This window comes from Meles meles, chromosome 8 (genome assembly GCF_922984935.1).
Source record: "Meles meles chromosome 8, mMelMel3.1 paternal haplotype, whole genome shotgun sequence".
In the NCBI taxonomy this organism is placed as follows: Eukaryota; Metazoa; Chordata; class Mammalia; order Carnivora; family Mustelidae; genus Meles; species Meles meles.
This window is the reverse complement of record NC_060073.1, coordinates 61,461,966-61,488,094: the sequence shown is the minus strand read 5'-3', so window position 1 is coordinate 61,488,094 and position 26,129 is coordinate 61,461,966. Positions and strand designations below refer to the sequence as shown.

General features: G+C 43.6%; 1 protein-coding gene across 7 annotated transcripts in view; it reads left to right on the top strand.

The window, feature by feature from the left end:
- Window positions 1–26,129, top strand: part of C2CD3 (C2 domain containing 3 centriole elongation regulator) — a 144,091-nt gene that overhangs the window by 110,542 nt on the left and 7,420 nt on the right. For 5 of the 7 annotated variants that reach the window (XM_046016591.1, XM_046016590.1, XM_046016596.1 and 2 more), the window contains 4 exons: window positions 4,099–4,260; window positions 7,557–7,774; window positions 10,661–11,582; window positions 15,786–15,897. In XM_046016591.1, coding sequence (XP_045872547.1) covers window positions 4,099–4,260; window positions 7,557–7,774; window positions 10,661–11,582; window positions 15,786–15,897 — 1,414 coding nt within the window. The other 2 variants (XM_046016592.1, XM_046016595.1) reach the window with 2 other exon arrangements.

Sequence of the window (26,129 nt, the reverse complement as noted above, 5' to 3'; positions counted from 1 at the left end):
AGATGGATTTAACAGATATATTAAAGACATTCCATCCTAAAACAGTGGAATACACATTCATTTCAAGTGCACATGGAACATTCTCTAGAATAGATCACATATCAAGCCACAAAACAAGTGTCAACAAATTTAAAAAGATTGAAATCATATACATCTTTTCTGACCACAACACTATGAAACTAGAAATCAACCACAAGAAAAAAAACTATAAACATCACAAATACATGGAGGTTAAACAACATGCTACTAAACAATGAATGGATCAACCAAGAAATCGAAGAAGAAATCAAAACGTATACGGAGAGAAATGAAAATGAAAACACAATGGTCCAAAATCTTTGGGATACAGCAAAAGCTATTCCAGGAGGCAAGTTTAGAGCAATACAGACCTACCACAAAACGCAAGAGAAATCTCAAATAAACAACCTAATCTTACACCTTTGGAGCTCAAAAAAGAAGAACAAACAAGACCCAAAACCAGCAAAAGGAAATAATAAAGATTAGAGCAGAAGCAAATGATAGAGAAACTAAAAAAAGAGTAGAACAGATTAATGAAACCAGGAACTGTTTCTTCCAAAAAAATCAACAAAATTGATAAACCTCTAGCCAGATTCATCCAGAAAAAGAGAAAGGACTCAAATAATATCACAAATGAGAAATAAGAACCGATACCACAGAAATACAAATAATTGTAAGAAAATACTAAGAAGAATTATATGCCAACACATTGGACAACCTTGAAGAAATGGATGAATTCCTAGAAACATATAACCTACCAAACTGACACAGGAAGAAATAGAAAATTTGAACAGACTGCTTATGAAATTGAATATGATCAAAAAACTCCCAACAAACAAAAGCCAAGGACCAGACAGCTTTCAGGTGAATTCTACAAAACATTTAAAGGAGTAAAGGGCAACTCAGTGTCTCAGTCGATAATGCATCCAACTCTTGATTTGGGCTCAAGTCATGTTCTCACATTTGTGGAATAAAGTCCTATGTTGGGTGCTGCACTCAGCTTATAGTCTTCTTAGGACTTTCTCTCTCTCTCTCCATTTGCCCCGCTCCTTGCTCATGTTCTCCCCCTAAAGTGGCAGAAAGAAATTAAGAAAAACAAAAAGACAAATCCCATTTACAATTGTACCAAAAATAGTAAAGTAGTTAGGACTAAATCTAACCAAAGAGTTCGAAGGACCTATACTCTGAAAACTATAAAATACTGATGGAAGAAATAGAAGATGACACAAAGAAATGGAAAGACAAGGTCTCCTGGTTGGCTCAGTTGGTTAAGTGTCCAAAACTTAATCTCAGCTCAGGTCCTGATCTCAAGGTTGTGAGTTCAAGCCTCACATTGGGCTCCGCACTGGGTGTGGAGCCTACTTTTAAAAATGAAAAGAAAAAAGGAAAGACAACGCATGCTTATAGATTGGAAAAACAAATACTGTTAAAATGTTTATACTACCCATGGCAATCTACACATTTAAAGCAATCCCTATCAAAACACCAATAGCATTTTTCTTTTTTCTTTTTTTTTTTTTATTTATTTGACAGAGAGAGAGAGAGAGAGAGATCACAAGTAGAGAGGCAGGCAGAGAGAGAGGGGGATGCAGGCTCCCTGCTGAGTAGAGAACCCAATGTGGGGCTCGATCCCAGGACCCTGAGATCATGACCTGAGCCGAAGGCAGCGGCTTAACCCACTGAGCCACCCAGGTGCCCCCCAATAGCATTTTTCACAGAATTAGAACAAACAATCCTAAAATTTGTTTCGAACCAGAAGAGACCCAAATAGCCAAAGCAGTCTTGAAAAAGAAAAACAAAGCTGAAGCATCACAAATCTGGACTCTCAGTTTGTATTACAAAGCTCTAGTGGTCAATACAGTGTGGACTGGCACAAAAATAGACACATAGGTCAGTGGAATAGAATAGAAAACCCAGACATAAACTCACATTTATATGGTCAATTTTCAATAAAGGAGGCAAGAATATGCAATGGGAAAAAAGCAGTCTTTTCAACAAATGATGTTAGGAAAACTGGACAATAACATGCAAAAGAGTGAAACTGGACCACTTTCTAACACCGTACACAAAAATAAACTTAAAATGGATCAAGGACCTAATTATGAGACCTGAAACCATAAAAATCCTTGAAGAGAACATAAGCAGTAATTTCTCTGACGTTAGCTATAGCAACATCTTCGTATAAGTGTCCACCTAAGCAACAGAAACAAAAGCAAAAATTGTTGGGACCACATCAAAATAAAATGCTCCTGCACAGCAAAGGAAACAACCAACAAAACTAAAAGACAGCCTACTAAATGGGAGAAGACATTTGCAAATGATGTATCCAATAAGGGGTTACTATCTAGAATACATAAAGAACTTATACAACTCAACACCCAAAAAACAAATACTCTAATTAAAAAATGGGTAGGAGACAGGAACAGACATTTCTCCACAGAAGACCTACACATGGCCAACAGTGACATGAAAAGATACTTAGCATTACTCAACATCAGGGAAATGCAAATCAAAACCATAATGAGGTATTACCTCACACCTTCAGAATGGCTAAATGAACAGCATAAGAAACATATTGGCAAGGTTGTAGAAAAAAAAGAACCATTGTGCACTGTTGGTGGGAATGCAAACTGGTGTAGCCACTGTTGAAGACAGTATGGAGTCTCCTCAAAAGTTAAAAATAGGGGGACACCTGGGTGGCTTAGTTGGTTATGTGTCTGCCTTCAGCTCAGGTCATGATCCCAGAGTCCTGGGATCAAGTCCCACATCAGACTCCTCGCTCAATGGGGAGCCTGCTTCTCTCTCTGCCTCTGCCTGCCACTCAGCCTGCTTGTGCTCTCTCTCTCTCTCTCTCTCTCTCTGACGAATAAAAAAATAAAATCTTAAAAAAAAAAAATAGAGGCACCTAGGTGGCTCAGTTCATTGAGTCTGCCTTTGGCTCAGGTCATGGTCTCAGGGTCCTGGGATCGAGCCCCATATCAGGCTTAGCTTCTTCATTTCCCTGCCTACTGCTCTTCCACTTGTTCATTCTCTCTCTCTCTCTCTCTCTCTCTGTCAAGTAAATAGATAAAATCTTTTTTATTTTTTTTTTTATAAAATCTTTTTTAAAAAAAGTTAAAAATAGAACTGCCCTATGATTGAGGAATCACACTACTGGATATTTACCCAAAGAATACAAAAAACACGAATTCAAAGGGCAAAAGCCTCAGTGTTTATTTTTTATAATTGCAGCATTATTTACAATAGACAGACTATGGAAGCAACCCAAGTGTCACAGATGAATGGATAAAGATGGGGGGGGTGTGCACTCATGCACACACATACACAATGGAATACTATTCAAACATTAAAAAGAGTGAAATCTTGCCAGTTGGAACAACATGGATGGATCCAGAGTGTATAATGCTGAGCAAAATAAGTTAGAGATGGGGTGCGTGAGTGGCTCAGTGGGTTAAGCCTCTGCCTTCAGCTCAGGTCATGATCTCAGGGACCTGGGATCCAGCCCCACATCAGGCTCTCTGCTCACCAAGGAGCCTGCTTCTTTCTCTCTCTCTGCCTGCCTCTCTGCCTCCTTGTGATACCTCTCTCTCTCTCTCAAATAAATAAATAAAATCTTAAAAAAAAAAATAAGTCAGAGATGATTTCACTCCTGTGTGGACTGTAAGAAACAAAGCAAACGAAAGGGGAAAAGAGACAAACTAAGAAGCCGACTCTTAATTGTAGTGAATGGATTGTTACCAGAGGGGAGATGGGTAGGGGGATAGGTGAAACCCTGAAGGGGACTAAGAATACACTTATCTTGATGAGCACTGAGTAATGTACGGAACTGTTAAATCACTTATTATACACCTGAAACTAAAACAACACTGTATGTTAACTACACTAAAATTAAAGAAGAGAGAGAAAAATAAAGGGGTAAGACTGAGGGCAAGATTATTTGGAAGATAGTTGTAATTCAAGCCAGAACCATGGTAATGGGGATGGATTTGCAATGCCATTTTATTTGTTACTTGTTGATTGTCACATTAGGAGTTTTCTTATTGGCTGGGAATTTACTCTGGCCCCATTTATTCCTGACAGAAGTGGTACCACAAGAAGTCAGGCATCACGCCATGAAGAGCATGTGCAGAATATCCGCCGGTTTCATGAATCCCTGCAGCAGGGAGAGGCGGTTTTGCCACGTGATGACAAACTGACCGCATTGCCTTTGTCCTCCCGTACTTCCATTCTGACTTCTCTCAGGTAAGGCCCTGTGCTGAGAAAAGACACAGGAAACCATAGTGAAGCACAAGGTAACCGGCAGTGGCAGCTGGCAGGACTGTTTTTCTGTCCGTTGCTGTGGCCCTGAGAGGCTTAGGAGACTTTTGTCTAGATTAATGCTGAATTGGACCCTGGAACCGCTTGGGATTCCTCATGGATCAACCTTTCTCAAGCGTGGGACCTTCCATTCCTTCACGGGCTCTATTGCTGGTCCACCTAGTAACACAGGAACTTGAGGTTATTCACCAAACATAATGACTACCTCACATCTATATAGTTTCGTATCTACTTTAAAGTTACAGAGCCTCATTCTGCCCACTGTCTTTCTTCTCACAACCACTGAATTCTTCCAGACCAGCATCTGTCTTGTTAATGTTTCCCTGTCTCTTCCTTAATTTAGTCAGCATCTGAGCCAGAGAAGAAAGGGCCATTATAGATCATCTGAGTCAGCCTCTGGGTTATGTAGTAAGAATTGTGGTGCTGTGAGAAGGTCTTGGCTTCAGAGTCCAGTAGCCTTGGCTTCCGATCCTGGCTCTGCCATTCCCAGAGGGGAAGATAGCCTGTTACCAGATAATTATAATGATGTGTGATAAGAGCTGCAGGTTTTCTGGCCAAGGGTAGATGGAGGAATAAGTAACATTCTAAGTTGGTCATGGGAAGATTTAAAGAAGTCACACTTGAACTGGTCTTTGGAGGAGCAGGTCAATGAATTTGAAAGACATTCTATGCAGAAATCATGCTAAGACCCAGAGGGATGAAACAGCAAGTCAAGTTTGGAGGAATACCAGCAGTACAGTTAGGATACAGCTGAGCATAAGATGTAAAGAGCAACAGGCCTAGTCAGTTGAGTGTCCGACTCTTGGTTTCAGCTTAGGTTATGACCTCTTGGGTTGTGGGATCGAGCCCCACATCGGGCTCCATGTATTGGAGAGACTGCTAGAGATTCTTTCCCACTGCCCCTCACCCCACTCACATGCACTGTCTCTCTCTCTCTCTCTCTCTCTCCCTCTCAAATCAATCTATCTTTAAAAAAAAAAAAAAAAAAAAAGATGTAAAAAGTAGGGCAAGTTCTTTGGGGCCATCTTGAAGGGCCTTAAATGTTAGCTAAGAGTTTGGACTTTAAGAATGAATGATTCTCAAGTGGAAAGTGATGGGGAGGGGAGGAAGAGAATGTGTAAAATTGAGGGGAAAATATTTGACATTTTGTATTTGGAAAAACTAACCTATTTTTGGTTTCCTAAAGCAAACTCAGAAAAGAAGTGGCAAAATGTTTTTAATTGGTGGAATATGGGTTAAAAGAATTGAACAGTCACACTATAGACTATGGGAAACTGTTCAGATTTTTATATCACAAGAAAGTGGTATGCCCAGATTCTCATTTTAGATTCTCAGCCAGAGTTTAGGCTATTTAAGTAAAACCACTAACAGTGTGGCTGCATTTTAGTGGGTCATTCACTGAGAAAAGAAAGAATGAAGCTCTCCTGCATGCTAGAGCAGTTTCTCTCAGTGTCGGCACCGCTGACACTGACCAGATGCTTTGCTGTAAGGGCCTGTCTTGTGCATTGTAGGATATTTAGCAGCAGCCTTGGCCTCTCTCCACAAGATACCGGTAGCACCCTTCCCCTGACTGCAACAACCAAAAATGTCTCCACACGTTGCCGAAAGACTTCTTGGGGCCAAATTGCCAGGCTATAAACCATTGCCCTAGAGCAGTGGTTCTCAAAATTGAGTGCTTTTCAGAATAACACTAAGAGCTTGTTAAAACAGCGATTGCTGGACCCACCTATGCAGTTCCTGATTCAGTAGGCCCAGGATAGTGCCTGAGAATTAGCATTTCTAATAAGCTCTCAGATGATGCTGATGCTGCAAGACCTAGAACCAGATTTTGAAAACTGCTAGTAGATGAAGTCCCTACCCAATGGAGATGAAACAAGATACCAAATTCACATGACTTCCTTGGGTTCACAGAGCCCTAAAACAGTGCTTCATTTGAGTCGCAGCAATACTATGAGGCCTGCAGAGCAAATATTAATAAACCTTTTTACAGATGAGAAAATTGCAGCTAAGTGTTAATAGGTTCTATACCCAGAATCTCTGACAAGGCCAGCTGGGTTTGCACATTTTCCTAAGTTCCACCAGGTTCACAGTTGTTTGCATGTTCCTGCTACAGGTAGCATGTGGTGTACACCCAGATGTAGACACCTAAGTAAATTCTCGAAGATTTGAGAGCTGTGGTCTCTAGTGACAGATTAGGATCAGCATTGTGCTTCCTCATTTAATTTGGATTTGACTGTAGGACATGCAAACTGTAGTTCCTAACAAAGGATATAGAGACTTTCAGTTTACCTCAGAGGTACTTAGCTTCTGTGTTTTGCCAGTGCACCAGGCACAGTGAGTGAACCAGAGAGAGAGAGAAGTTTGAAATACTGTCTTCTATCACCAAGTGCTCACAGCCTAGTTTGGGAAACTGACATGTAATGAGAAAACTAAGGGGAAATCTAAGACAAAAGGTTGATGGAGATGCCAAGAGTGAAGGAGTTCAAGGGAGAGGTGGCCCAAGGATTTGGCTTGATGGACTTTTGGAAAGGAGAAATATGAGCACTTTAAAAGCTAAATAGCATAGGGACACAGCAAGGGGAATAGATTGAACTCAGGTTCCAGCATTCAGAGGTATGAGGCCGAAATGAACGGCTGGGACAGAACCCATCTATCATCATGGAGAAAGCCCTACGCTGGGTACAGCAGATGTAAAGGGAGCAGCACACAGCTCACAGTACATCAGGGGAAATGGATGTGATTGGAGAGTACAGAACTGTGGAGCACAAAAGGGGACCTCTTAACCCAATTTAGAGGTACAGGGAAGACTTGCTAGGAGAGGTCACTTACTTGAAGGATTGGGTATGGTTATGGGTAGCAAAGGCCAGTGTTAGTCCAGAGTAAGGCCTTCCTCTGTCAGAGTAAGAGGATGTGAAGACTAGGCATGAATGGTAGTCAAGAATGGTTCCTTCCATACAGGAGGTGGGGGTTTTACTGGACATCAGAAGAGGAATCTCATTAGCCAGACAGAAGTAAGGAAAGTTGTCCCGAGCAGCAGGATCATAGTCTGGTAAAGGATGAATTGAAGGATTGGAGAGGGAGGGCAGGGTCAGTCCTAGTGTTAATAGACCAAGTGAAGTACTGGAAGTACTAAGTCCTGGGAAGCAATCGACTGTCAGGGAAATGCAAAGAGGCTTGTAATCCCAGTGAATGACCCTTTTGTCTTCTCCTTTTTTTTACAGGAGGAATCTGAATGAGCTAGATCAGATCCAGCAGTACTTCAGTCAGAAGCTCTCCAAGCCTTTACTGCCCCTCAGTCCTCAGACTCATAGCGTCTTGCAAGGTCAGGAGAGCCACAGGGATCATTGTGGACCTAGAGACAGCAGCCTAGACCCTGAGAGCCAGTGCATCCTGGAGAAATCCAATAACCTGGTGTTGCAAGTCAGCTCCTTAATAACGGGTATGGCTCAGGGCCCCTCTTGTTGAGGAGTTATCCTCCCTGTGTGCCTAGTCAAAAAGCGTTTGAATGTCTGCCCTCAGAAAAGCCCCCATGACAAACAGAGACCAACAGCTTTCCCTATCTGATTTACTTACTGTCTTCCTTCTGGAAGGAGAGATGTAGAAGCATGGCACAGAAACATGTGAAGTGGAAAGAGCATCAGACTGAGAGGCAGGAGACCCAAGTCAGGTCTTTGGTGGCTTGCTGGTACAGGCTTACTATCTGACACTGCTTACCCTGACCCCTTTGCCTTCTTGAGGTTTCCCGAGCCAAAAATTAAAAAAAGACAAGAGTGGATTAGGTGAGTTCTTCAGTAGCAGTTCTTAAGCTTGTGCAACCCTGTTTTCAGGGAAAAACCAACTACAGATTTATTTAAAATTGTAATTCTCAGAAGGCAGAAGTCTGCATATTTAGCAGGTACCTCGTATGACACTAGATGTTGGTGGTCCGTAGTTGACCCATCGAAAAACCCCATAAAGCAGTGCTCCTCCCCTTGGCTGCATATTGGGGTTCTTGAGGGAACTTTTCAAATTCAGGTGCCCAGGCTGTACCATAGGTTAGTTGCAACAGATCTCTGAAGGTGGGACCCAGGCATCAGTGTTCATAACTCCCACGTAATTCCACTCTGCAGCCCAGAGCCTGCTGCAGAACAAGTATTTCTCAAACTTGCCTGAACATATAAAAAGTCACTTGGGTCTTACTCCTTTCTCTTGAGTCAGAATGCAGGGTTAAGACCTGGGAACTTATATATCAGTTTGGGGAATTGTGAGAAAACAATTAGATCAGTATCTTTAGCCATCACTGGGTGTCATTTTTGTTCAAGGAAGAGATGCATATTGTACACAAGGATGAATAAGTTCAGTTTTCTTTGTTTAAAGGGGAGAGCAGCCACCATGATTGATATTAGATACAAACCTCTTTCCTGTCCTCTTGCCCAGAGAGCTGACCTGTTGGTAGCCAGGTCTCTAGAGGTACATGCTATATTTGGCTTCTACTTGCTTGGAAATATTCAGTCATCTATTTACTGAGCAGCAACTATGCCAGGCACTATGTGTTACAAGTTCTAGGAGGATAAAGTGGTGGACAAGACAGAAATTGTCTTTGCTTTCATCAGGCATACATTCTTTAGTCAACTGAAGAAACTGCCTCCTAGAAAGAAAGCATAAGAGCAAAACAGAGGGAGGCTTGTTTGGGGTAAAGGTGAAAGCAGATTGGGAACCCCTTAAATGGGTGTATTAAAAGAAGAGAGTGAATGAGAGATGATTGGATCGAAGAAAACAGTTTAAATGAATAAACTCCAGCGTCCGTCACGTCTCAGTACACTTTTGAAGAAGTCATTAGACAAGTAGATACAAGTGAAGCTTGAGAGTGAGTTAACTGAGTAGAGATCTCATTTATGCCACATCTATGTGCCAGGTCCTTTGCTGGACTCTAAAAATGCAACATGAATCAGACACATGGTCTCTTTAAGAAGACTTTGAGAAGCTCACAATCTGATGGGGGAAATATACACAATAGCATCTTAAGTGCTTTTTTATAAAACAACACTGTTTTGCCATCCCACAGGTGATACACCTGGGAAGGCTTCCTGGAGGAGGTGCAGTAGAGCAGGGCCTTGAAGGATGGGCTCATTTGTAAAAAGCAGAAAAACTGCTCCAAGACAGAAAGGATAGTTTAGGCAAGGGGATCAGGATTAACTAACTTGCTTCCTGGTTCCTCTTCCTGTTTGCAGGTAGGGATGTTCCATTTTCATACATCTACTCCCCTTTGAGACATGACAATTGTTAATGTATTAAATTCAGCCAACACCTCAGGTAGGTTGAAGACTCCCATTAGGTGCCGTGAGGGAGCTATGACCCCATATTCCAGGAGTCAGATTTGCCTTTTCTTCTTAAATAACCATGCAAACAAACCATTTACTAAGCCTATTGATTTATTCCCTCCCATTTAATTGCAAAACCATTTGAAATGACTGGTAGCTTCTATTTATTGTTTATACATGTGCCATACCACTTACGCCCATTTATCGCGTGTATTCTTTACCATAACCCTGTGCAAAGGGTGATGTTAATCACATTTTTTTTTTCACATTTTTTTTAATTTATTTATTTTTCTTCAGTTAGCCAGCATGTATAGTATATCATTAGTTTTTGGTGTAATGTTCAACAATTCATTAGTTGCGTGTAACACCCAGTGCTCATCACCACATGTGCGCTCCTTAATACCCAACACCTGGCTACCCCATCCCCCCACTCCCCTGTTAATCACATTTTAAAGATAAACAGGTTCAGAGAGGATAGTTTGCTCATGACCACAAAGTTGGTAAGTGACAGTAGAGATTTGAACCCAAGACTGACTGGCCCCCAGAGCCTCTGCTCTTTTCACACACCATGCTGCCTCTGTTTTCTCTGTAAACCTCCCCTGCCTTACCATTTGGGTAACAGATGACTTGATTTTATTTTCCAAGTAAAATATATAGTTCTAGTAACTGTCATCAAATCTCATTTTGATTTTTAATATAGGTAATTACTGAAGTAAATGGAAGCATGAACATGCCCGCCAGGACTACTAGCTCCCAAGAATTCCTGAGCATGAGCAGATAGTCTCTGAAAGCGTTTCCACAGATGTAACCACAACTATAAACAGATTAGATTTTGGTCCTCTGATGTTAGAATAAAGTGCTAGAAATTGTATACTGCCTTGAATATAGTTTCACTGACTCGGGTGGATTAATGTAAGATTTGTTCAAAGTCTGATTACAAGAATACATCTGAAGCTAGAGCCTAGCGTGGGAAAATTGAGTGGTCTGTGGCCGTACCTTGTAGTAAGATATCTGTTGCTGTTCAGATCTGCAGACTATCACCAAGAATACTCAAGCATCTCTGAGTTCTCACCGAGCCAGGAGTAGAAGCGGAGAGGTTCCCACCCTACCAGATGCTCAGGACACAGTAGTCATGGAGGAGCAAAGCACAACTCCAGAACTGCCATTGGCAAGAGCTCCAGATGAGGGCAGAAGCCCCTTAACTCGACCTACTCTTGAAGAGACTTCAAGTGGAAGAGGAATTCTCCATGAGTCCCAGGGGCACACGGTACCCATTACAAGGATACTGAGCAGTGAAGAAACTGAGGCAGGCCCAGCCTACAGTGATGAAGACTATGAAGAAGACATCATTGAGCCCAGGACCCTCAATGATATAACCACTGTGACAGACAAAACTAGCCCTTGGTCCAGTTTCATGTCAGACACAAGTGAGATCATCAGCCTTCAGCCTAATGAGGTGCATAGGGAAGGCCCTTCTTGTTCTTCTTCAAAGCGTTTCCCCAGAGATGAGCTCAAGGGCAAAAGTAGCCCTCTGTCCAGTCCAGGAAGGGCAGTCCAGCCCCACCTGCTTAGGCAGGGTTCTTCTAGCCAAAGTCTTACTGCTTGTGAGGGTGAAGCCTCTCACTCTAGGGATGGAGAGCCTGCTTCAGCAGACCCTCATCTCATCTCACAAGTGACTCTTTCAGGAGCCCAGCAGAGCAATACCTCTGTTGGACTGAGCTCGCCAAGAGCAAATCAGGACCAGGAGTCCAGGCTAGAGGCCCAGACTGAGAATGAAGCTGCCTCCAGTGAACTAAGTGACTCTGCTGATAGCTTCGAGAAATTCCCTCTCCGCCTAGCCTCCCGGAGCAGGAAAGAAAGCCATCAGGGGCTACCTATTATCTGCTCTGACATCAGGCAGAACCAGGCAACATCTGGAACAGAGGTGTCCACAAGGCAGAGCCTCCTGTATCCTTTGGTATTTCCCACAAGTAGCCCCTTAAGTCATTTGTAGGCATTAAGGATACTGGCACTTGGCTAGCCTAGCGTGTGTGTGAGTGGGGGCAGTGGCCTTCCTCATGTAATGCACTGGGAAGTACAGGAAGCCTCTTCCTTCAGAATACTCACCAAGGCTTTAAGGTGCTTTGGCGCTACGATTAATATCCGCCCTTGAAGCATGATGCTTTGAATTGAGTGTAAGTGTTGGTAGCACATTCATTAGCCTACCCCAGCCTGATTTACTGGATCAGTCTATTGGGTATTTTACACTTGAAGGTAGGGTTCTGGATGTAAGGAATGAGGTGAAATCAAAGTGGAGGGTGCAGAGAGAGGGGAAAGGAGGACCAGCACTGATTAAGCATTCACTATGTGCCAGGCACTTTACATAGCTTTTTCATTCACTCTTCATAAGTCTAGAAGGTCAGTATCATCATTTCTATTTTGCATGTAGGGAAACTTAGGCTCAAAGTTATAGTAACTTGCCTAATTAATTTTTTTTAGTTAATTTTTTTTTATAAAAAATGCGAGTGATAGGGAAAAGGAGAGAGGAAGAGGGCACAGTTGAAATGTACTTGCCCAACTCTCCCTCCCCCTCCAGAATGGCAGTGTTGAGTGGGGAAGGGATACCTAACATTCCCCCGTTCCTGCTTTGAAACACAGATGAGCATGTCATGGGAAAAAGATACCACTTAGGACCATTGACAGCCCTCATATTTGTTGCCTAACCTGCCGATCAGATCAGCGCCGCCAGCATCCCTACAGTAAGCAGGGGTTTACTGTGCAGGTGCTGGTGAAGGAGGCTGTTTTACTGAAGAGATCTTTCTCTCCCAGAAGCCAGGGGCCTGTTTTTTACCCTTCTAGACCCTGTGAAGTCAGACCTATAATTTAACCTTTCTGAGCCTCAGTTTCTTTCCATACACAATGGAGACATCAGACTGTACACTCCCCAGGTAGGTCAGGGACCTTGTCTTTTCTGTATCCCCTGCACCAGACATAGCACAGAGAAGGGATCAGTAAATATAGATTGAATGGAACTATCATAATTTCATTTTTAATGAAATTCAAATTAAATGAATACCCACTACACAAATGTGATTCGTGTTGCAGAGCAGAGAGACACTAAAGGGTAAGCAGGTGATGGGGACTCAGAAAAGACTGAAACCATGAAATGGCTGGAGTCTGACACTGAAAGCAGACCGCCTCCAATGGAGTTCCTTCCTAGCTTCTGATGCTGCTGCCTTTACAGCCAGTTTACTTGTGCTCAGAATGCATATGGTCTGTGCTGGAGCAGTCACTTGTGCCCAGGTACTAAGGATACTACTCTAATTCGGACCTTCCCGAGTAGTCATTCATCAAAAAATGGGTGTTGCCAGGCTGTGTGCTGCTACTGAAAACAGTTGTGAAACAGACCTTACTCCAGAAGTTCCCCTTATGAGGCAGGGACAGGCAGTGATACAGTTTCTTGTTCTAAGTGCTGTGATGAAACATGGACAGAATGCTAGGGAACAAGAGGAAAAAGCTCTTGCAATACTGTTTGGAGGCATCCCAGCAAGAGAGACAGTAGAGCTGGACCTCAAAGATGAATAGGCATTCTATAGGCAGAGGGGAGAGAAAGATCTAGTCACAGCAAACTGCGTGTCCAGAGGCATAGCCCGGTGAAAGATCCTGGCCTGTGGGTAGCGGTTCACTCTGGGTAGAGCCCAGAGGCATGTGGAATGGTGAGAGGTGAGGCAGGGCTGCCTCTGAGAGCCTTTTATGCCCAGTTAAGGTGGTTGGACTCTATCCTGTTAAACTTCAGTGTCCTTATCTTTAAAACAGAGATAATAATAGTACTTATCTTGTGGGATTATTGTGAAAAGTCAATTAACAGTGTAAACTACCTAGCAAAGTGCCTGGTACATAGTGTTCAGTAAATATTAACTGGTAAGCAAGCAGGAGTGTGATTGGTCAGGTTTATGTATTAGAAAAGTAGTGGGTGGGGCGCCTGGGTGGCTCAGTGGGTTAAGCCACTGCCTTCAGCTCAGGTCATGATCTCCGGGTCCTGGGATTGAGTCCCACATCGGGCTCTCTGCTCAGCGGAGAGCCTGCTTCCCTTCCTCTCTCTCTGCCTGCCTCTCTTGTGATTTCTCTCTGTCAAATAAATAAATCTTTAAAAAAAAAAAAAAAAAGTAGAGGGTGGATGATGGGTTAGATGAAGGGAAGGCCAGAAACAAGGAGGTAAGGTGGGAAACTTGCAATAGTAATAAAAGATGAAGTATGACCTAAAGCATATAACTGCTTTTAGATTGGAGAATTAGATAGGGGCAAGGAAGAGGAAGAAAAGAAATAGAAAGGATGACTTGGAGAGTTCTGTCACAAGTTGCTAGATAAGCGAGGTGATTGACTGGATAGGGAACAGCACAATAAGATAGTTTGTAGGGGAGGGGCACATTTCCACTTTGGACATGTGTGCCTGTAAGACATGCTGGAGGACACCAGCTGTAAGGGTAGATGCCTCTGGAAACAGATGAGGGCAGCAGGGAGAGCGTGGAAATGGAGAAGCGCACACACAAGGAGCCCCGAGGAGCTCCGGCTGTAAGCATGGAACAAGACACGCCCACAGAGGAGGCGGAGAAGAACTGGTCTGAGATGGAAAAGCAGGACAGAGGCCCTGTGGGAGCAGAGTTTCAGGGAGAAGTAGTGGTCAGTGCTCTGACACTTCAGACAGGTCCTGTAGAACGTGGACTGATGGTGGCATTAGCGTTGAGGACAGTGCAGAGGTGAGAACAGAAGGCATACTTCAGTGGGAAGGAACCCAAGTGGGAAGGACAGCAAGAATAGGCACCTTTTTCCCATCAACCAGGAAGATAAGAATAGCTGATGTTTAGTGAACACGTGATGTGTCAGGCACTGCTCTAAGCACTTGCATCTATAAAGTCATGTAATCCTCAAAAGGTACCATTACTATATCCAGGTGAAAAAATAGGTGCAAAAAATGAATTTTCCTGAAGTCACTGTCTAAAAAGTGGCTGAGGGGGGAGCTTTGGAGCTTCAGACACACCCGTGACCCCTCATAGCAAAGCTTTTCCTTCCCCACAGCATCAGCTAACTGGCAGAGTCCCCAGTAGTCAGAGCGGCCAGATCCTGCTTCACTTGGGCTCTGAAAAAGGCTTGGGTATAAAGGTTCCTCTACTTCAGGGTCTCCACCTCTACCTCTATCTCTCTCTAGAAAAATCAGGGATTTGAGCCAAAGCAGGAAAGGATGCATTTCATTCATTCAGTAGACACTTATTGAGCGCTTACTATATCCCAGGTACTATGCTAGGTGACAGGAATATGACTGTGAAAAAGAGATCAATCATCTCTACCCTCTTGGAGTTCAAAGCCTAGCCTGGAAGAACCACGATAAACTAGTTCAAACCAGAACCATATTTGGCTTATTGAACAGAAACAAAAAAATCAGAACACCAAAATAGTCCTCTCCCAAATGGAATCATTGCTTTGAGTGAACAGACGTTTTTGGAACACAGTGTTCTTGCACAGTACTGGATTAAGTCAGAGGATACGGAGAAGTACAAGATGTGGTACTTGCTTCTAGGGCTCAGATGCAGACCGGGTAGACAAGCTGTACCACAGACAGCCCCTTCTGTAGAGTCCTCATTCCTGGGTATTGGCAGAGAGCAACTGGCAGGACACTGCCCTTAAAGCCGCCTTCCCACCCTGATCCTGTCGGACTTCTAACAGGTCAGTTTTGGGTCAGCAGGTCCTCAGCAAGTGTCATTGAAATGTTGCTGCCTGTCAGCCTCAAACAGGACTCTAGGGAAGTAGTGAGATAACTGATGGAAACTGCCCTTGCCTTTGAGAAGTTTCTGGAAGGAATAATGAAACAAATCAAGACTCCTAGCAGAGTAAAAACAAGCAGTATCTTGTGTTGCAGACTGCAGGAATCACAATGGACTGACTTTAGGAGAGGCTTCCAAGAGGAGGAATTATTTTAACTAACCCTTGCAGAAAGTATAGACTGATTTGTTAGGGGTGGGCAGGGTCTTCCAGGCAGAAGGCATCACTGGAGCAGAGGTTTCATGGGCAAGAATAAGTTGGAGGAAATGAGTGGGGGTGACTAAGCCCAGGGGAGATGCCAGTCTGTCAGGGGGGGAGATTTCTAGGTAATTGTGTCCCTTAACTACCATCTAGGCCGGAGCCCATTGTGGTACCCAACTTCTTTTTGCCTCCCCAGCACTTGGAGGCCTCCCTGCGGATGCTCTCACTCTCTGCAGCTATGCCACCACCAGCCGCAACAGATCAGGTAAGAACAGCCGGCTGACCTCCCTCTCCTAGAGTCCTCAACTCTTCCATGAAAGCTTGTGCAGAATGCAGAGCTGCCCTGGGCTAGCTTCCTGAAAAGGCAGCAGCACTTGTCAGTCTCCAGGCTTGTGCTGCGCACATTCTGAAGGCCCAGTGGTATACAAGGAGCTCATCTAGGGTGAACTAGGCACAAAATGAGGAAGAGTAAATGTGTAAAGAGCAGGGCATCATCAGCTAAGATATGTGGAAGAAATAGTACAAAAACGTTAAAAATAGGACTCAGCCAAGAAATGAATATAGTGAGTGGTGTGGGAGCGCCACTAAGCCATGGTGGGCATGAGCAGAGGAAGGTTCAGACAGGAGATCCAACCTCAGCACCCGGTGAGAGATGTGTAAGGTCTGGAAGAAGAGAATAGTATCAGGGCTGTACCCATTTGTTGTTTACAGAACATCTTGTAACTGTTCATCCTTCAGCTGAGCTAGGTGGTTACAGATCCCAGCTCTCCTCTTCTGCCTTGGCACAGCACCAGTATAGTAATAGTAATAACTACTTCCGTAATCATTCAGCATACATTTCTAGAGTACGTGCCCTGTGTCAGGCATTGTGCTAGGTTCTGAGCATACAATAGTAAACAAGACAAAGTCCCTGTCTTCGTGGAGCACAAAGAGTAAACAAAATGTTTACAGATTGTAATGAGTAGTCGTGTTCTGAAAAGAACAGGGTCTCTCTGAGGAGGCAGTGTTTAAGCTGAAAGGTGGCAGTCATGGTGGTGCTTGCTGGGCACTGTTCAAAGCATCTTGTATTAAGGTGCTATTCAGCAACCTAATGAGGTACATGTTTTATCCAGTGTAGGAGGGTTCCTGTTTCTCTGCATCCTGGCCAACACCTCTCCTTTCCTGACTTGTCAATTTTAGCCATTCTGACTGGTGTGAGGTGGTATCTCATTGTGGTTTTGTTGTTGTTGTTGTTGTTGTTGTTGTTTTTTCATTGTGGTTTTGATTTATATTTCTCTAGTGCCAACTGATGTTGAGCACTTTTTCATGTGTTTGTTGGCCATTTGGATGTCTTCTGTAGCAAAATATCTGTTCACGTCCTCTGCCCATTTCTTGATTGGATTCTTTGTTCTTTGGGTGTTGAGTTTGATAAATTTTTTATAGATTTTGGATACTAGCCTTTTATCTGCTACATCATTTGCAAATATCTTCTCCCATTCTGTCGGTTGTCTTTTGGTTTGTTGACTGTTTCCTTTGCTGTGCAAAAAAAGCTTTTGATCTTGATGAAGTCCCAATAGTTCATTTTTGCCCTTGCTTCCCTTCCCTTTGGTGATGTTTCTAGGAAGAAGTTGCTGCGGCTGAGGTCAAAGACGTTGCTGCCTGTATTCTCCTCAAGGATTTTTGATGGATTCCTATCTCACATTGATGTCTTTAATCTATTTTGGGTCTATTTTTTTTGTGTGGTGTAAGGAGATGGTCCAGTTTCATTCTTCTGCATATGGCTGTCCAATTTTCCCAACACCATTTGTTGAAGAGGCTATTTTTTTTTCCCCATTGGACATCCTTTCCTGTTTTGTCAAAGATTAGGTGACCACAGAATTGAGGCTCTCTGTTTTGTTCCACTGATCTGTGTCTGTTTTTGTGAAAGTGCCATACTGTCTTGATGATTACAGCTTTGTAACAGAGCTTAAAGTTTGGAATTGTGATGCTGCCAACTTTGGTTTTCTTTTTCAACATTCCTCTGGCTATTTGGGGTCTTTTCTGGTTCCCTATAAATTTTAGGATTATTTGTTCCATTTCTTTGAAAAAAATTGATGGTATTTTGGTAGGGATTGTGTTAAATGTATAATTGCTTTAGGTAGCATATACACTTTCACAATATTTGTTCTTCCAAACCATGAGCATGGAATTTTTTTCCATTTCTTTGTGTCTTCCTCGATTTCTTTCATGAGTACTCTATTACTCATGAGTATGGATTGTTTGCCTCTTTGGTTAGGTTTATTCCTAGGTATCTTATGGTTTGGGATGCAATTGTAAATGGGATTGACTCCTTAATTTCTCTCTCTCCTGTCTTGCTGTTGGTGTATAGAAATGCAACTGATTTCTGTGCATTGATTTTATATCCTGATACTCTGCTGAATTCCTGTATGAGTTCTTACAGTTTTAGAGTGGACTCTTTTGGGTTTCCCACATAAAGTATCATATCATCTGCAAAGAGTGAGAGTTTGACCTCTTTGCCGAATTGGATGCCTTTTTTTTCTTTTCGTTGTCTGATTGCTGAGGCTAGGACTTCTAGTACTATGTTGAATAGCAGTAGTGACAGTGGACAGTGCTGCCATGTTCCTGACCTTCAGGGAAAAGTCTTAGTTTTTCTCCATTTAGAACGATATTCGCTGTGGATTTTTCATAGATGGCTTTTATGATATTGAGGTATGTACCCTCTATCACTACACTGTGAAGAGTTTAGATCAAGAAAGGAAGCTGTACTTTGTCAAATGCTTTTTTAACATCTGTGGAGAGTATCATATGATTCTTGTTCTTTCTTTTATTAATGTATTATATCACACCGATGTACTGTTGGATCCTGTTGGCTAGTATTTTGGTGAGAATTTTTGCATCCATGTTCATCAGGGATATTGGTCTGTAATTTTCCTTTTTAATAGGGTCTTTCTCTGCTTTGGGGATCCAAGGTAATGCTGACCTCATAAAATGAGTTTGGAAAGTTTTCTTTCCATTTCTGTTTTTTGGAACAGTTTTGGGAGAATAGATATTAATTCTTCTTTAAATGTTTGGTAGAATTCCCCTGGGAAGCCATCTGGCCCTGGGCTTGTTTGTTAGGAGATTTTTGATGGCTTCAATTTCCTTGCTGGTTATGGGTCTGTTCAGGTTTTCTATTTCTTTCTGGTTCAGTTTTGGTAGTTTATATGTCTCTAGGAATGCATCCATTTCTTCCAGATTGTCTATCTCTGGCACACAGCCCTATTCGGAGTCTCCAAACCCAACTGATTCCTGCAGCACGCTCCCGCACCCCTCCTCCTGGGAAGGAAGGGGGTGGGTCTCTCTGGACCTGCCACTTGTCGGGCCCCTGCTTGAAGAGCAGTGGCCCGACTGTGCTGGGAATCATGGTTTATGGCAACCCTGAGCTGAGAGCCCACTCCTCAGCTCCATCTTTGCAGCCAGCTTACCCGCTCTGACACCTGGGAGCTGTGTTGCACTCATGCACCCCTGGTCTTTCTGTGGCCCCAAGGGACGTGAGACCACACTGTCTCAGCAAGGGCTCCACTCCCCGCTTAGCCTCTGGAGCAGCATCCCTCAGTGGAGTAGACCTATAAAAGTTGTGACTCTGTGCTCCTCTGTTCTATCGCTTGCCACACTCTGTCGTCCCATATATCGCCTCAGATTCACTTCTCTGAACATCCTACCTTCCAGAAAGGTATTTTCTATTTCTTTCTATTTCTTTCTATATCTTTCTATATCTTTCTATTCTTTCTATTTCTTTTCTATTCCTAGAATTGCTGCTATTCTTTTCTTTGATATCCTTTTGAGTTCATAGGTGTTCAGAATGGTTTGATAATTATCTAGCTGAATTCCTGGGACTCAACGAAATTTAGGTCTCCTACTCCTCCGCCATCTTGCTCCTTCTTCCCACTTAAATATATTTTATTTTATTTTATTTATTTATTTGACAGACAGAGATCACAAGTAGGCAGAGAGGCAGGCAGAGAGAGAGGAGGAAGCAGGCTCCCCGCAGAGCAGAGAGCCCAATGCGGGGCTCGATCCCAGGACCCTGGGATCATGACCTGAGTCAAAGGCAGAGGCTTAACCCACTGAGCCACCCAGGCACCCCTTCACTTAAATATTTTTAATGCTTTTCCAGGACCTACTTTGATGACCAATGGAGTCAGTCCAGAAGCATCTTGAGAGACTAGGATATAGTTCTAAAGAGAAGCCATCAGATATCTGATCCTTTTACTAGTTTTCCCTCCCCTCTCTCCCTCAACTTCCCTAGCACCATTTTCAGGACATACATTTATTTAGTAGACAGATCAGTCAGTTCTCACACATCTCGGTTTTCATCAAATTTGTAAATCCTTTCCTGGAGAAGGAAAGATGCCTGCCCCTACCTAGGAGCTCTGCATTTTGTAGCCTTTATTTCTGCTCTGGTTTGTACTCTCTGGCTCATCTCTTTCCTCTTGCATGTCCCATACATACCCACCAGCATTTATGCTGGAGTCACCGGCCTCTATCCAGGTACCAGGCACAAGCTTTTGAGGGCGACACCCATGAGGTCAAACACTGAAGCTGCTACTAAGTAATTAAGGGATCTTGAACAGTGACTTGACCTTTCTGAGTTTCTGTTTCCTTTTATGTACCATCATGCTAAAATAATTCTTAACTAATAGAATGATGGCAAGAATTTTCTAGAGGAAAAAAGTAGATACTGTTAGTTCCTTTTCTCTCTTCCCCTCCCAGCAAAGTGGGTGAAATGTCAACGAGTCACGCCCCATAGGAAGAGTGTCTGTGAGCCACTCTGAGCTGTCATGTCTCCTGCCACACAGAACTGCTGTTCCTGCTTTTCTGTTTCTGCCTTCAAGATGTACCAGCTCCCAAGGGAATTAGCAGTCTTTGATCTGTTAAACATAAGACACAAGTGTGGGAGAGGGAGAAATAAGAATTTTCACTTCAATTAAAGGGCAGGTCTCATTTTGAGAATGTAAGTCTTAAATACTTTTCAGTTGTTTCTCGTTCTTAGTCACAGCAAAACTCCATTGTTTATCTGCTGTTCTCAGGGCTCTTCTCTCTTCAGGACCTCATCCTGGGTCCTGCTTAGGGTAACTAATCATCACAGTTCACCCAAAACTGGCCATTTCAGCACTAAAAGTCCCAGGACACCTCAGGAGGCTGGTCGTCCTCACTAGCAATGACCCTGTCACTGCTGGATGCACATTTTCCGAGTCTTGTGCTCTGGCTGGCTGCTGCCCAGTGCTGGATAACCTAAGAATCAAATCAAGTTTGTGTTTAAAACTGTAGCAAGTAGGGGCGCCTGGGTGGCTCAGTGGGTTAAAGCCTCTGCCTTTGGCTCAGGTCACAATCCCTGGGTCCTGGGATCAAGCCCCACATCGGGCTCTCTGCTCCGCATGGAGCCTGCTTCCTCCTCACTCTCTGCCTGCCTCTCTGCCTAGTTGTGATTTCTGTCTGTCAAATAAAAAAAGAAAAAGAAAAAAAAAAGACTGTAGCAAGTAGAGGCACCAAAAGTTAAGGAAAAAAAAATATTAAGAATTACATTTATTTTGGGGCACCTAGGTGGCTCAGTGGGTTAAGCTGCTGCCTTCGGCTCAGGTCATGATCTCGGGGTCCAGGGATCGAGTCCCGCATCGGGCTCTCTGCTCAGCAGGGAGCCTGCTTCCCCCTCTCTCTCTGCCTGCCTCTCTGCCTACTTGTGATCTCTCTCTGTCAAATAAATAAATAAAACCTTTATGTAAATAAATAAATATAAATTATATATGTATTTATATAAATAAAATCTTTTTAAAAAAAGAATTACATTTTTGAAAGCATTGAAATAGTTACCATGGGATAAGTCAGAACTTTAACTTCACTATACTTATGTTTTATTTTAGATCTAATTGTGAATTATACTTGGGCAGGAGCCCCATAATCTCACCTTATGGTCTCGGAACGTCTTCAGAATAGCCTCTTTGAAGAATTTAGACAAAAACCAGACGTTCGTATTTGCCCACATACTTACTGTTGCTGGTGTTTTCCACTCCTTCTTCACATCCTGATTTCCGGCCAGGATCATTTCCTTTTAGCACAAAGAACTCCCTTTAGCATTTCATGTATTGCAGACCTACTGGCAACAGCTTTAATTGTCTGAAAATATCTTTATTTTGCCTTCATTTTTCAAGGATATTTTTTCCCACTGGCTGTAGAATTCCAACTTGAATTTGTTTTAGCATTTTAGAGCTATCATTCCACACTCTGACTTACATTGTTTCTGATGAGAAGCAGGCATCATTCTTAACTGCTGCCCAGAATGTAATGTGACCTTTTAACAGTTTGACTACAATGTTCATAGTTGTGGAGGCAGGGGTATGATAGGGGAGGAAGAACACAGGTCTATACAATATTAGCAGTGTTTTAGTTCTTGGGTTGATTCTGTTAACCTTAAAAAAAAGAACGGGTTATTTTACCAGCTAGATGAGTTATTCTGGAATAGCAGAGGAATTGCAATTTGGGGACAGGCAAACTATGGCAAAACAGGCAAGTCTGCAGAACAGAGGAGAGGGGCTTGCTTTTACGGGGGAAGGGAGGAACCTGGGAGGGACTTTTCTGCTGAGTTCTCCTTGGCTACGTTGTTGCTGGGCAAGGAGGAATTCTTCCTTTTTCCTGCTGGTGTATGGAAATAAGTAAGCTTTCTTTTGAGGAATGCTAGGTCTGCTTCTTACCATCAGGGCTAGTGTGTGAGAGCTCCCCCTTCAGGGCTTCCTGACTCCATTTTAAATGAGGTTTCCTTTATTTTCACAGTTGGACTGGGTGGTGGATTCACAGATGTTCATTTTTATAATTTATATATGTGACATAGTTTCTTTGGTGTTTAACACAATGAAATCACAAAACTGTATGTAATTAACATTTTAAGAGTGATTGAATGGTGCCAAAATGGAGATATCCGCTCCTTCCATAAATCTGGCTGTGACTGGGGAGCAGGGAAATAGGGTAGTGGCTAGAGTAGCGTGTGAGATAAAGGGAAGGTTTTGGGGGTTGGTTTTGTTTACTGTGGGAATGGCTACAGCTTTCTTTATGTGAATGCAATGGTCCCATAAAAAGAGAATGGGAAGATGCAGGAGAAGAAGAGAAAGATGCAGAGCACAGGTGGAGGTAGCCTTTTGAGAGGAAAAAGAAAACACCCTGAAGCGTGAAGGAAGGTGGAGAAGATCAAGAAGATGGGTGCTAAAGCAAGTAGAATTAGAAATTTGGTGGTAGTGTTCCCCATTTGATGGAAGCTTCTATTTTCTTTTTCTTTCTTTCTTTCTTTTTTTTTTTTTTTTAAGATTTTATTCGTTTGACTGAGAGAGAGAGAGCACAAGCAGGGGGAGAAGCAGGCTCCCTGCCAAGCAAGGAGCCCAACATGGGGCTCGATCCCAGGACACTGGGATCATGATCCCAGCCAAAGGCAGATGCTTAACCAACTGAGCCACCCAGGTGTCCATCCATATTCTCTTCTTGTCTTCTATTTTCTGTAATGTCTCAGGCCCTATCAACAGTAAAAGTGAGAGTTAGGGACAGAAGGGCAGCAACCCTGTCGTATACCCTCATTTGAGAATGTCATCTGTTCTGCCTCCTCCTAAGGCTAGCCTTGGCCCTGAAGGTTGAAGGGGAGCATTTTGAGAGGCTGCTGGGCTCTTCTCAACCAGTGTCCTAGGACTGCTGCGCTGTAGCTAACCTGCTTCAGGGCCAGGCAAGCAACCCATCCCTGCAGGAGGAGAGACTCTGCAAGTGCTGGCTCGACTGTTCTGGCCTCACCACAAGTTCTAAGGGAAAGCCTGATCCTTCACTTCACATCGAAATGACGCCCTAGAGCCCAGAAACCTCTCAGGCAGTCTCCACGTCCAGCTTTTGTGAAACAGGGTTTTTTCTGCCCCTTCCCCAATGGTGTGGATACAGGTTTCTGTGTGACATTAGTCAAGTCTGATCTTGCTGAGTCTGTTTCCTCACTTGTCAGATGGGGTTATCAGGCCTCACAGGGAGGTTGTAGAATACCAGACCAGGTGCCACAGACATAGGGAACAGAGGCCGACCCTTAGCTCTGCTTCTCATGACTGCCTCCTCTCCGGCTGTCGCCACTTTCAGAAGAGGAGGAGGAGGTGGGTGGCCAGTTGAGCAGGACTGCTGCACACCAGCCAGCAGCGGTGTCGTGGTACTTGTGCATCAGTCAAGTTCTGCTGCCTCTGCTTTCTCTTACCTCCTGTGATCAAGGACCTCTTCGCTGGGACAGCTTCCTGGTTTTATTGAAAGTTACCTCTGACTGTTTGCTTTGCTGCTTGTGGGTAAATTAGTTTTATCAACTTCCCTAAAGGGGAGGAAAGAGAAGATGAAATAGCAGCATTTCACATGTTGTTTTCCCCCAGGTTTCTGTCCTCTGCTCTTGCAGCTGTTTCTTTGGGGAAATCTCAACCACTTCAATATTTCAGTTATTTACGGTTTGACGACCATCAAATCCTTATCTTCGTCTAGACTTCTCTCCCATGCTGCAGACACACTTGCATCCAGCCGCATCCTAGCCATCTTTTCCTTGATGTGTCACAAACAGTGCACTATGTCCAAAACCTGAGCTGGGCACCTCCCTTTGCACAGCCCTTCTGCCAGAAGCTAGGTGTCCTCTTTCCCCGCTCTTGCTCCTTTACCCCCACACCCCAGAGCTCTTCAGCCCACTAAATATCTTTGTGTGTTCACTGCCCACCATCCTGTTATCTGTCTTCATGATCTCCCTCATGACTCCTTTTAACAAGTCTCACTCATGTCCACGCTTTCTCACAGCTGGCAGGGAGGCAGACTCTTCAGGGTTGCCAGAAAACAAAAAACCTTTTTATAATTTAAAAACCCATATTACTGGGGCACCTGGGTGGCTCGGGTCATGATCTCTGGGATCGAGCCTCATGTTGGGCTCTCTGCTCACCGGTGAGCCTGCTTCCCCCCTCACCCACCACCCCGCTTGCCTTTCTGCCTACTTGTTATCTCTGTCAAATAAATAAATCAATCCTAAAAAATAAAAAATAAAAACCCATATTCCTAAGCCGCCTATCAAATCTGAGTGCCCCGTTTATTTGCCCTCTCAGCAGTGCGTGACATAGTTGATCTCTCTCTCTCTCTCTCCTTTAACACTTTCTTCACATGTTTCTAAGGCATCAGTTCCTCTCAGTTCTGCACCTCCCTCATGGCTGCTCCCACTCAGCTGCCTTTGCTGGTTCCTCCTTATTTCCCTTACTTGTTAACAAAGGAGTAATCCGGGGGCAGAGTCTAGACTGCTCCATTTACATTTGTTTTCTAGATGATCCCATCTGATCTAAGAGCTTTAAATCCTTTCTACGCGCTGACCACTGCTAATGGTTATCTTCGCTCAGACTTTTGTAAACTCTAGGCTCATGTGGCCAGCTGCCTACCCAACAGCTCCGCTTAGGTATTTAACAGACACTTCAAATTAACACTCACTCCAGATTTTATTCCTCAAAGCTGTTTCTCAGTCTTATCCATCTCAGTTAACAGACACCCTATCCTTCTAGTTCTGTGGTTTAGACCAAAACCCTTAGAATCCCCCCTGATACCTCTATTTCCAATCCACCAAGAAATTGTCTTTAAAATACATCCAGATCTAATTTATCACCACACCAGCCATTACCACCACAGTCTAAACCACCGTCACCACTTGCCCAGATTATTGCAGAAATCTCACTTGCCTTTCGGCTTCTGCCCTTGCTCCTGGCAACCCATTCCCCATACAGCATCTGTTAACCTTTCAAGATGTTGAGTAAATCCTGTGACTTCTCTGCTTGGAACCCTCCAGTAACTTCTCATTAGTGACTAGGAGAGGCAGAACTCGGCCTGAGGACACGTAGGCCAGAGCGTAGAAAGGTAATTTGGGCCACAAACTTGACACATACATCTTCTGGCAAATTAAAGTCACAGTCCTGAGCTAGATTCAGAGAGGATAGAATAAGGCCCCTTCCCTCAGGAGCTCACAGTTCCCCAGGGGAGCCAGCTTTATATCTCAGTCCTCCAGCTCCTATAAAGTACCTGTCATGCTTAAAGGGCTGGACCTGGTACTACAGACTGTGTCTGCAGGGAGCTGGGTTCCTAGGGGTACTGGCCTCCAAACCACTCACTAGCTTTCCCAAGTGATACTAGCCTACAATAACACTTACGGAAAACAAGACAAAAAAGAATGAATTTAGGGAAAAGAAGACAGAGCCACAACAGTGGCTTGAGTAGAATTCAGAGATGAAGGAAAGGCTTTATAAACTGTGATTCTGGAGAAAGAAACCTCTCAGGGAATCGGCAGAATTTGGCAACTCAGAGGTCCAAGCGGTGTATGTTAGAAAGGAGGTCAGAGGTAGGGAGGGATTGAACTTGACCAGAACTGTCCGGGTGGGATGGGAATCAGAAGCAAAGAGCAAAAGCAACCTGTCATCTGAGTTTTGGCCTCCCTGCCTGTCTGCACGGCACTTCTTTACCTTATCT